The sequence below is a fragment of the Coregonus lavaretus genome (genome assembly GCF_964263955.1).
Source record: "Coregonus lavaretus genome assembly, chromosome: 9".
Classification (NCBI taxonomy): domain Eukaryota; kingdom Metazoa; phylum Chordata; class Actinopteri; order Salmoniformes; family Salmonidae; genus Coregonus; species Coregonus lavaretus.
Genome location: NC_139996.1, coordinates 14,246,545 through 14,258,600, shown reverse-complemented (window position 1 = coordinate 14,258,600; position 12,056 = coordinate 14,246,545). Strand labels below are relative to the sequence as shown.

General features: G+C 44.1%; 1 protein-coding gene across 10 annotated transcripts in view; it reads right to left on the bottom strand.

Annotated features, from left to right (window-relative positions):
- Positions 1 to 12,056, bottom strand: part of ppfibp2b (PPFIA binding protein 2b) — an 80,044-nt gene that overhangs the window by 1,177 nt on the left and 66,811 nt on the right. For 8 of the 10 annotated variants that reach the window (XM_084169076.1, XM_084169077.1, XM_084169080.1 and 5 more), the window contains 16 exons: positions 11,346 to 11,407; positions 11,157 to 11,232; positions 9,171 to 9,277; positions 8,843 to 8,910; positions 7,947 to 8,021; positions 7,549 to 7,609; positions 7,071 to 7,106; positions 6,540 to 6,678; positions 5,034 to 5,169; positions 4,677 to 4,805; positions 4,261 to 4,411; positions 2,247 to 2,358; positions 2,039 to 2,127; positions 1,746 to 1,868; positions 1,463 to 1,588; positions 462 to 650 (listed from right to left, as the gene is read on the bottom strand). In XM_084169076.1, the coding sequence (XP_084025202.1) occupies positions 462 to 650; positions 1,463 to 1,588; positions 1,746 to 1,868; positions 2,039 to 2,127; positions 2,247 to 2,358; positions 4,261 to 4,411; positions 4,677 to 4,805; positions 5,034 to 5,169; positions 6,540 to 6,678; positions 7,071 to 7,106; positions 7,549 to 7,609; positions 7,947 to 8,021; positions 8,843 to 8,910; positions 9,171 to 9,277; positions 11,157 to 11,232; positions 11,346 to 11,407 (1,679 nt within the window). The remainder of the gene's footprint in view (positions 1 to 461; positions 651 to 1,462; positions 1,589 to 1,745; positions 1,869 to 2,038; positions 2,128 to 2,246; positions 2,359 to 4,260; positions 4,412 to 4,676; positions 4,806 to 5,033; positions 5,170 to 6,539; positions 6,679 to 7,070; positions 7,107 to 7,548; positions 7,610 to 7,946; positions 8,022 to 8,842; positions 8,911 to 9,170; positions 9,278 to 11,156; positions 11,233 to 11,345; positions 11,408 to 12,056) is intronic. The other 2 variants (XM_084169083.1, XM_084169082.1) reach the window with 1 other exon arrangement.

The window sequence follows — 12,056 nt, the reverse complement described above, 5'->3', positions numbered from 1 at the left end:
TAATTGTGCTGACTAAGTACATTATGCTATCGCAAAAAATTTTCCTCAGCACATTTTCTGCTAGCCTTAACAAAGCGGTGAGTCTTAGAGATGAGCTGGCGCTACAAAAGCCTGCTGCACGCAAAGCTGCTAGGTGGTCTTAGAGCTTTGCCAGGTCTGAGGTGTCACACTGAGGATTATGGTGTTGTCTGTCTCTCTAAAGAGATGAGGAAGGGGAGGAGGTGAGAGAGGAGAGAGAGAGAGATAGAGAGAGAGAGTGTTTGGGGGCAGAGAGAGAGAGAGAGAGAGAGAGAGCGAGAGAGAGCGCGAGAGCGAGAGAGAGCGAAGGGGGAGAGAAAGAGGAGAGAGAGGGGGGGGCAGAGAGAGGAGGGGGAGAGAGAGTGGGAGGAAGAACCAAAAAGAGGGCTCCTAACAGAGTGGTGGTTCAGCCCTGGACGTACTACAGTACTGTCATCTCTTACCCTGACTTTGGCTGTGGTGCTGAGGGGAGCGTAGCCCGACGACTCCATGAACTCCCTTTTCTCCTGCTGAGCCTGGGAGCCCACCAGCATGTTGAAGTTGGTGGCCAGGTGGCGTCGCAGCAGGGTCTTCTGAGGGGGGATGTTCAGCAGCATGGCCAGGGTATCCGAGTTAAAACGAGGCTCCAGAATCTAGGGGTCATTAGAGAAGATTCAGAGGAAGATACAGTCTACATACAGACAATTACACAGAACACTGGGATGGAATTAATTGGCAGAATAGGTTAATTCAAAATAAACTTTGCTTTAGGGAGTCTTGAATTGTATGTCTGACTGTATCCAAATGTGACCTGAGCTGATATGCAGTAGAAAGGTATAAGAAGGGGCTGATTCAGTCATGTGGCGTGTGTACTTACGATGAGGCCCCCGTGCACCCTGCTGCCCCTCAGGTTACTTACGATGAGGCCCCCGTGCACCCTGCTGCCCCTCAGGTTACGTACGATGAGGCCCCCGTGCACCCTGCTGCCCCTCAGGTTACTTACGATGAGGCCCCCGTGCACCCCGCTGCCCCTCACGTTACTTACGATGAGGCCCCCGTGCACCCCGCTGCCCCTCAGGTTACTTACGATGAGGCCCCCGTGCACCCTGCTACCCCTCAGGTTACTTACGATGAGGCCCCTGTGCACCCCGCTGCCCCTCAGGTTACTTACGATGAGGCCCCCGTGCACCCCGCTACCCCTCAGGTTACTTACGATGAGCCCCCCGTGCACCCCGCTGCCCTTCAGGTTACATAAAATGAGGCCCCCGTGCACCCTGCTACCCCTCAGGTTACTTACGATGAGGCCCCTGTGCACCCCGCTGCCCCTCAGGTTACTTACGATGAGGCCCCTGTGCACCCTGCTACCCCTCAGGTTACTTACGATGAGGCCCCTGTGCACCCTGCTGCCCCTCACGTTACTTACGATGAGGCCCCTGTGCACCCTGCTACCCCTCAGGTTACTTACGATGAGGCCCCCGTGCACCCCGCTGCCCCTCAGGTTGGGGGCGTATTCCGCCAGGTCCACTGAGCGAAGCCACTCCATCACCCTGTGGTTAGACCACTGAACCACCTCCGAGGGAGATGTCTTGTTCTAGCACAAAATATAAAACATGTATGAGCAAACACAACTACAGATGTAGGATCTTAATTTGACCTATATTGTCACAGCAAAACACATGTATGAGAAAACACAGCTACATACTGTGTAAACAGAAAACCTCCTATAAACGTGCACACACACATCTCACCTCATCTCCAGGTCTTCTCTTCAGGCAGTTGGGGTTGAACTTGTTGACGTGGAGGACGTGAATAGCACACTTCACACTGAGATGATGAAGCTGACTGGTCACTTTCAGGAACAAGAGGTCATTCTGAGGGAAACGCATCAAATACAAGTCTCATGTTTTCTTAATTTATATTTATTTATTTAAGCTGTATTTAACTAGGAGGTCCCTTGAGATCTCTTTTTTCGAGGGAGACCTGAAAGCCTTATAAACAATAATGCTGAGACACAACAGTGAAAACCAATGGATGTGCTTACCACTGTCAAGTACTGAAGCATTCTGCCATCCACCCTTCCCTCATGAAACTGACCCTTGTACTGAGGTAAACCAATGTCATCAAGCCAACCTTTGAGGACAAACCACATGACAACCAATTATACCGGATTGATTATATAGAATACAGCACCAAGTTTGCTGAATGTTGAGTGAATATGTTGATGACCTCTACTGTGTCCTGATACATACGTGTGACCCAGATGTGGTCCAGTTCAGACGATTTCTCAGTCATTTTGGTGCTGAAGGACTTGAGGGCCAACTGCAACTTCTTCCTGTGCAGTGGATTCTTAATCCCCATTTCCTGATACCAAGATTAAGATTAATCCAGGTTAAATTTTTACATTTTAGTCATTTAGCAGATGCTCCAATCCCTTTCTACAAGATGAGTGCTGAAAATGACAGTTTTGATAACTAGATTTGGAATCACTTGGCACACTATTTCACAACTGTGATCAAGAACCAAACAAATGGCCTGGGTATACAGAAGATAGCCCTATTTGGTAAAAGACCAAGTCCATATTATGGCAAGAACAGCTCAAATAAGCAAAGAGAAACGTCATTAGGTCAGTCAATATGGAACATTTCAAGAACTTTGAAAGTTTCTTCAAGTGCAGTCGCAAAAAAACCATCAAGCGCTTTGATGAAACTGGCTCTCATGAGGACCGCCACAGGAATGGAAGACCCAGAGTTACCTTTGGGCAGAGGATAAGTAAATTGGAGTTACCAGCCTCAGAAATTGCAGCCCAAATAAATGCTTCACAGAGTTCAAGTAACAGACACATCTTGACATCAACTGTTCAGAGGAGACTGTGTGAATCAGGCCTTCATGGTCGAATTGCTGCAAAGAAACCACTACTAAAGGACACCAATAATAAGAAGATACTTGCTTGGGCCAAGAAACACGAGCAATGGACATTAGACCAATGGAAATATGTCCTTTGGTCTGGAGTCCAAATTGGAGTTTTTGGTTCCAACCGCTGTGTCTTTGTGAGACGCGGTGTGGGTGAACGGATGATCTCCGCATGTGTATTTCCCACCGTAAAGCATGGAGGAGGTGGTGTTATGGTGTGGGGGTGCTTTGCTGGTGACACTGTCTGTAATTTATTTAGAATTCAAGGGACACTTAACCAGCATTGCTACCACAGCATTCTGCAGCGATACGCCATCCCATCTGGTTTGGGCTTATGGGACTATCATTTGTTTTTCAACAGGACAATGACCCAACACACCTCCAGGCTGAGTAAGGGCTATCTGACCAAGAAGGAGAGTGATGGAGTTCTGCATCAGATGACCTGGCCTCCACAATCTCCTGACCTCAACCTAATTGAGATGGTTTGAGTCGGAAGGAAAAAAAGCAGCCAACAAGTGCTCAGCATATGTGGGAACTCCTTCAAGACTGTTGGAAAAGCATTCCAGGTGAAGCTGGTTGAGAGGATGCCAAGAGTGTGCAAAGCTGTCATCAAGGCAAAGGGTGGCTATTTGAAGAATCTCAAATATAAAAATCATTTCGATTTGTTTAACACTTTTTTGGTTACTACATGATTCCATATGCATTATTTCATAGTTTTGATGTCTTCACTATTATTCTACAACGTAGAAAATAGTAATAATAAAGAAAAGCCCTTGAATGAGTAGGTGTTCTAAAACTTTGACCAGTAGTGTATATCTGAAATATACCTCTAAACTTGCTAAAAACAACGAAGACAAAAGTCCAGCAACATGATGACGTGAAAGGAGGAACGAAATGGCTTCTTGAGAACTAGACAGATAGAACTAGATGGTGATGAGAATGATGCATCCAAACAACCACATTCCCTGAAGGATCTCCTTTGCATCCAAACAACGACGTTCCCTGAAGAATCTCCTTTGCTTCCAAACAACGACGTTCCCTGAAAGACCTGCTTTGCGTCCAAACAACGACATTCCTTGAAGGATCTCCTTTGCGTCCAAACAACGATGTTCCCTGAAGGATCTCCTTTGCGTCCAAACAATGACGTTCCCTGAAGGATCTCCTTTGCGTCCAAACAATGACGTTCCATGAAGGATCTCCTTTGCGTCCAAACAACGTCGTTCCTTGAAGGATCTCCTTTGCGTCCAAATAATAACGTTCCCTGAAGGATCTCCTTTGCTTATTTGACAAATAACTTTCTAACAATGTTCTGTAAATCAAAATATGTAAGCTGGGTAATTTTTTTGACTATACCTTCTCTAAGTCATGTGGTGAGGCGGAGAGGAGGGTCTGCCCACTGTTGGCCCAATGTCGAGCCAGAATCACATACTGGTCCAGCCCATACTCCTCCAGCCAGCAACAGACCTGCTCCGGAGTCCACTTGGAGAAGGGTGTCTTCAAATCCCTGCAGGAGAGGAGAGACAATTGGAATGGAATATTTGTATTTCCCGCTCCTCTTATAAATACTAACTGTAAGTCGCAGACAACAGTAAATTGATTGGATCATCAAGACTGGAATATTTTCACTAACTGTAAGTCACTCTGGATAAGAGTGTCTGCTAAATGACTAAATGTAAATACTTTGGCTTTTTTGTATATTCTCTGTCACATGCACATGTTTAAGAGAATACACTGTATAAATGTATTTTGTGATACTGTCTGTCCCATACCACACAGAGGTCAATGTCTCTCCGGTCCGGGCCAGACGAGGGCCGGCGGTGGCTCTCAGTCCCCCCCTCTTAAACTCTCCAGGCTCAAGGTCCTCTCTCTGCAGGCTGCCAGACTGGGTCCTCCGAATCCTAGGTTAGAGGAGATAGAATACATCATTAGTCATTAACTTAGAATTATGCAGTACCTTTGCTAGGCCACCTCCTCTACCCAGGATGACTTGTATCAGATATCTCCCATTTATACCATTAGTCTCTGAATTAATATCTCTAAATATTTATTCAGCAGTGTGCCCTTCCTGTGTGTGTGTGTGTACATGTACATGTATGTGGGTGTGTGTCTGCTGTACAGGTACTCACTTCCCCCAGAGTTTCTTGATGCCCAGGTGGTTCTTCCTGTTCTCTGGGGAGACAGGAGACTGCTGTCCTGAGTCCACTCCAGACGACAGGGGGGACAGGTCCGACAGCGTGGACTCATCCAGTCTCTCCGATTTTCCTATGAGAGCAGGAGATGATGTTTAAGTACTGTACTACTAGACTGTTTCAATAATTTCCCTACTGTTCTCTGAATGAAAGTAAGTAATGCAAAGGTTAACGGACACTGTATTTCTTTCATTCTTTAGGGCCATAATTAAGGTCTATGCAGGACCCACCCATTTCAAATAAATCATGCTTTCCACGAGATCCTGCTGTGCCAAAGGTTAGCCCAGTGAGAAGTAAAACAGGAAAGCATTAACATTGTTAGTGTGCTCCGACATTTTCAGTATTTACATCAGCAGATGTCAAAGTGTTTCTACAGAGTGCTTAACGCAATTTAAACATTGTCTTAGCGGATGCCAATTAAAATCTGTGAAGACAAATTAGTATTTTGCATATTCAATAAAAATATTTCATACAGGGAAATTAAATTATAGCCTGAGGCGAATGGGTTGTCATGTTGCATCTATAGTGGTTTACAGTGGATGGTTAAGCCAGTTCAGACAAGGTCTATCCCTGTGCACACAACCCTCGCCGCACGTGACATCGCCTAAGTAGCCCTGCTTTTGAGGGTAGTCAGCTTTGGGAGGGGTGCACTGCAACACCACTCACTTATGCGAGATAAATAAAAAAAGAGTCAGGCATAATCCGAGACGCCTCCCTCTGACTCACTGAGGGTCTTACTCCCTCCTGCACAGGCTGGAGTTTAGTCACAACTTTAATCCATAGTGAAAACAGGGGCTTGGTGCTTTGACATGCATTGGGCTTCTGCTGGAGTAGTAGCACGGTACCTAAAGCTGGAGCGCTGGCACTCCTGCAGCGGTCTTCAGCCATAACACAAGCAGAAAGCCACGCAAAGCAAAAAAGAGGACAGGAGAAACAGAACAGCAGCACAACAAGTGGAAGATTAGTACAGAGTGAGAGAGAATGCAGAGAATAGCTGCCCCAATACAAACCAACCACAGTACGAGAGAAGAGTGAAACAGAGCCATTGTTGTAACAAGCCATAGAAGTGTATTTAAGCAATAAGGCCAGAGGGGGTGTGGTATATGGCCAAAATACCACGGCTAAGGGCTGTTCTTAGTCACGACGCTACACGGAGTGCCTGGACACAGCCCTTAGCCATGGTATATTGGCCATATATCACAAACCCCAGAGGTGCCTTATTGCTATTATGAACTGGTTACCAACGTAATTAGAGCAGTCAAAATAAATGGTATATGGTCTGATATACCACGGCTGTCAGCCAATCAGCATTCAGGGCTCGAACCACACAGTTTATAATTATTTATTTATAGTATACACCCTAGGAAGATTTTGTTGTTTGAAACATTCTAGTAGGCTGTTCGATAAAAACGACAAGTAGCAGTGTTTTAAGATGTAACTTACTTAGGTTCAACTCACTGTCCTCGCTATCATCAGGGGACAGCTGGACTTGTGTGGCATACTGCTCTTGATCCCCATTCATGTCAGGTCGACATAGCTTCCCTGGTAGGGTCTGATATTTGTTCATTTCCATGTGCCGATTCTGTGGGTTGGGGGGAGCCATGGTTACAGGCAAGTCACGAGTCTATTCAAAATTAAATTAAATGGCATCTGTTGACATTTGATTTCAGTTGAACTGCTGCTCCTGTACATTACACAGAACATAATACAAGATTCAGATTTATATTTTTTCCTTTCATGACAATATCATTGTTAATTCGATTGGACTGCCATTGGAGTCACAAGTGTTCAGGAGACAACAAACAAAAGGCTAGTTTCATAAGCCTTAGGGGCATCTAGAGTATGATGGCTATTACATTTGACAGTTTCAGGTGAACCCTTGGCTCTGTTCAGGTCAGCTAGGATAAAGTCAGATTGTGAGAGGTTAAGGGTTAAGGGTTAGTGGCTCTGGTGAGATCATGCAGTGGAAAATACCTCTGAAACCGCTTCAACTGGTTGACCAACTACATGCTACAGGAGGGGGGACCGTGCATGTAATGAAGAGAACACACACAGTGTTAGTAGAGTGATGTATTGACAGTATCAACTCAACAACAAGAGTGTGATATATATATTTGCGAGAAAGAAACAACATATGGGGATTGGAAGTGATGCAGACAATTACATTGATGGAAGTTACAATCTATCTGCAATATTAAAGCTGATCTACCCCACCAAAAATAAATAAAAATAGTATCAACTCAACAACAAGAGTGTGAGAATGCATGTATGTGTTTAGCAGTTTTTGTTAGGTTAACAGTCATCAGAAGCCTATTGGTTATGTATTGTTGTTAGAGCACGCATAGTGTTTCTAATGTGTTTGGTCAAATACAAATGAAGCACATGCTGTATGTCTAACATGGCTATAATATAGTCTTAGAAGTTCAATCAAAACACAGCAAAATCATGAAACCTTTGGTAACGATCCGCTTTGTAACTCCTCCAGGCTGCTTGAAAGCATCCGTGGTTGGGACCTATTGAGAAAAACAACAACATTGAAACCCAACTTGCACTACAACAGTAAAGTATTTCAACTTGGGTTACGGGTTCAGCGCAGTAGTCTTAAGAGTTGGCAACTCTTGGTTGGTGCTCTTTGTGGTCTGTGGCACTACCTTCCAGAAGGGATTGTGGGTAATGTGATGTGACAGGCTGGGCTCTACATGAGAAGGAGTCTGAGAGGGCTGTTTGTGCCAGACGGGGACATCCCAGTGACAGGGTCACTCACAGCCACTTTATTGGGTCCCTAATTAAAGACAACCAAAACAAAGAGCAGCCTGGCTGTCACACCCATGCAGCCTCAGTTCTACTTGCCATTGTCCGTTGTGGAAGCAGCCAACGTCGCTCGGGGAGACCATCACCATGGACGTCTCCAGGGAGGTCTGGATACTGTGGCAGAGGGACAGGTCCAATAGAACACAGTAAACCTGATGGAGTACGGCTGGAGCAAAAGGTGTGTGTGTGTGTGTGTGTGTGTGTGTGTGTGTGTGTGTGTGTGTGTGTGTATTTTGTTGCATTACAACCTGTAATTTAAATGGATTTTTATTTGGATTTCATGTAATGGACGTACACAAAATAGTCCAAATTGGTGAAGTGAAATTAAAAAAAGAACTTGTTACAAAACATTCTCAAAAATAAATAACGGAAAAGTGGTGCGTGCATATGTATTCACCCCCTTTGCTATGAAGCCCCTAAATAAGATCTGGTGCAACCAATTACCTTCAGAAGTCACATAATTAGTTAAATAAAGTCCACCTGTGTGCAATCTAAGTGTCACATGATCTCAGTATATATACACCTGTTATGAAAGGCCCCAGAGTCTGCAACACCACTAAGCAAGGGGCACCACCAAGCAAGCGGCACCATGAAGACCAAGGAGCTCTCCAAACAGGTCAGGACAAAGTTGTGGAGAAGTACAGATCAGGTTGGGTTCTAAAAAAATATCAGAAACTTTGAACATCCCACGGAGCACCAAATTGAAAGAATATGGCACCACAACAAACCTGCCAAGAGAGGGCCGCCCACCAAAACTCACAGACCAGGCAAGGAAGGCATTAATCAGAGAGGCAACAAAGAGACCAAAGATAACCCTGAAGGAGCTGCAAAGCTCCACAGCGGAGATTGGAGTATCTGTCCATAGGACCACTTTAAGCTGTACACTCCACAGATCTGAGCTTTACGGAAGAGTGTTTTTTAGTTTGTTTGTTTACCTAGAGTCCAGCTCTTTCTGGAAGGATGAGGAAGACACTAACAGAGGAGAGGAGCATCTGGAAGACATCTGGAAAGGGAGAGATCGCACAGAGGACACACTTCAGACCAAGAGACACTGAGTATGCACATTGGATGGTCTGCTAATACACTGACATGGTATGTGAGCACAGACGCATATAGTGTACTACTGCTACCCAGTGCTTTAGTTCTATTCTATGGAAATATGTAGGAGTGGGCAGGCACAAGCACTGAGTACTTGAGAAATGCAGGTTCTAGTTGTATTGTGTTTAGTGGTTCCCAGAGGAGGAGCAGATAGAGCTCTCTTACCTCTGACCGGATGATGTCTGAATGAGCTTTATGTGTGAGAGCTCTCATCTTCAGACTCCCGCTCAGTTCCTCCTCACTGCTCCCAACCAGGAGCTTCTCACTGGACACTACACACACACACACACACACACACACGGGTTAATGCAGTGTAATGACCCCCTAAGCATTATCATTCAATGCATACCATCTTCAATATTCTTGGAATTATTTACATAGCTTGTTTGAAAAATACTTGAATATATGAAAACAGTGAATGTGTATCACCTCTAAGTGTGAGTGTGTATAAAAGCAGTGAGTGTGTATAAGCAGTGAGTGTGTACAGTATATAAGCAGTGAGTGTATATAAGCAGTGAGTGTGTATAAGCAGTGAGTGTGTATAAGCAGTGAGTATGTACAGTATATAAGCAGTGAGTGTGTATAAGCAGTGAGTGTGTACAGTATATAAGCAGTGAGTGTGTATAAGCAATGAGTGTGTATATGCAGTGAGTTTGTACAGTATATAAGCAGTGAGTGTGTAAAGCAGTGAGTGTGTACAGTATATAAGCAGTGAGTGTGTATAAGCAGTGAGTGTGTATATGCAGTGAGTTTGTACAGTATATAAGCAGTGAGTGTGTAAAGCAGTGAGTGTGTACAGTATATAAGCAGTGAGTGTGTATAAGCAGTGAGTGTGTATATGCAGTGAGTTTGTACAGTATATAAGCAGTGAGTGTGTAAAGCAGTGAGTGTGTACAGTATATAAGCAGTGAGTGTGTATAAGCAGTGAGTGTGTATAAGCAGTGAGTATGTACAGTATATAAGCAGTGAGTGTGTATAAGCAGTGAGTGTGTACAGTATATAAGCAGTGAGTGTGTACAAGCAGTGAGTGTGTACAAGCAGTGAGTGTGTATAAGCAGTGAGTGTGTATAAGCAGTGAGTGTGTACAGTGTATAAGCAGTGCGTGTGTACAAGCAGTGAGTGTGTACAATATATAAGCAGTGAGTGTGTACAAGCAGTGAGTGTGTATAAGCAGTGAGTGTGTACATGCAGTGAGTGTGTACAGTATATAAGCAGTGAGTGTGTATAAGCAGTGAGTGTGTACAGTATATAAGCAGTGAGTGTGTAAAGCAGTGAGTGTGTACAGTATATAAGCAGTGAGTGTGTATAAGCAGTGAGTGTGTACAGTATAAAATCTGTGAGTGTGTGTATAAGCAGTGAGTGTGTGTATAAGCAGTGAGTGTGTACAGTATATAAGCAGTGAGTGTATCCAAGCAGTGAGTGTGTACAGTATATAAGCAGTGAGTGTGTATAAGCAGTGAGTGTGTACAGTATAAAATCAGTGAGTGTGTGTATAAGCAGTGAGTGTGTACAGTATATAAGCAGTGAGTGTGTACAAGCAGTGAGTGTGTATATGCAGTGAGTGTGTACAAGCAGTGAGTGTGTATATGCAGTGAGTGTGTATATGCAGTGAGTGTGTATATGCAGTGAGTGTGTACAGTATATAAGCAGTGAGTGTGTATAAGCAGTGAGTGTGTACAGTATATAAGCAGTGAGTGTGTATAAGCAGTGAGTGTGTACAGTATATAAGCAGTGAGTGTGTACAAGCAGTGAGTGTGTATATGCAGTGAGTGTGTATATGCAGTGAGTGTGTATATGCAGTGAGTGTGTATATGCAGTGAGTGTGTGTATAAGCAGTGAGTGTGTACAGTATATAAGCAGTGAGTGTGTATAAGCAGTGAGTGTGTACAGTATATAAGCATGAGTGTGTACAAGCAGTGAGTGTGTACAGTATATAAGCAGTGAGTGTGTACAAGCAGTGAGTGTGTATAAGCAATGAGTGTGTACAGTGTATAAGCAGTGAGTGTGTATATGCAGTGAGTGTGTACAGTATAAAATCAGTGAGTGTGTATAAGCAGTGAGTGTACAGTATATAAGCAGTGAGTGTGTATAAGCAGTGAGTGTGTACAGTATATAAGCAGTAGGTATGTATAAGCAGTGAATGTGTATTACCTTGAGCGAGGGCCATCACCTCCTTCATCTTCCTGTACTGTCTCAGGAGAACAGTGAGCTCCTCTATGTGACGGTCCTGACACAAACAGAAAGGACTTTAATAACATACCTTCACTTTGTATAACTTCAAGAAATTATAATATGATAACACATTATACACACTATACAACAGATATTTTTTAAACATACCTTTTCATCATTTGCCGCTAACAAAGTCTCCATCCCCATTTTCAACCTTTGGAATTCTTGGTCTGAAAACCAGAAGAAAAAAAAAAAGTAATAAGAGCAATAATTTATAAATATAAACTGTTCATAACTCTGATGGAAAGGGCGCAAGATGGCAGAGAGACAGAGGAGTGGACTGCAAACAACAGATGGGCTGGTCCATCTTTAGCCCAGAGGGCCAGTCTAAGTTTGGGTTTTTGCACAATATTATCTGGCTAATACTGGTGGCCTCAAGGAAAAAAAATGGCCCGGTGTGGGAGCCTCGAGGGAAAAAAATTAGCTAGTGTAAGGGCCTCAAGTCCACCCCTAAATCAAGTTGTAATCATGAGCTCATGAGGCATTTATAAGTTATATTCTTCAATGGGTATATCATTAACTGAGATGTAAATTGGCCAGCTTTAGCCGAAATATTGCAGATTGCACCTTTAAATTCTGAAATAAAACAGGTCTCATATGGTTGGCCTAGTGACCTTAGCGTCATAGACGACAAAACGAGAGCTAAATGAACAGCCCTATGGGAAAGAGGAGTGACTGTTCTCATGGGTGTGAGTATGAGGAGGATGTGTCAGAGCTTCCCTTCTCTCCTCTGTATCTGCCAGGGCTGATGGAATGGGTGTGACAGACATGACAGCATGCCAGCGTGGATTAGACAGCAGAACAGAGAGGCTGTGACGG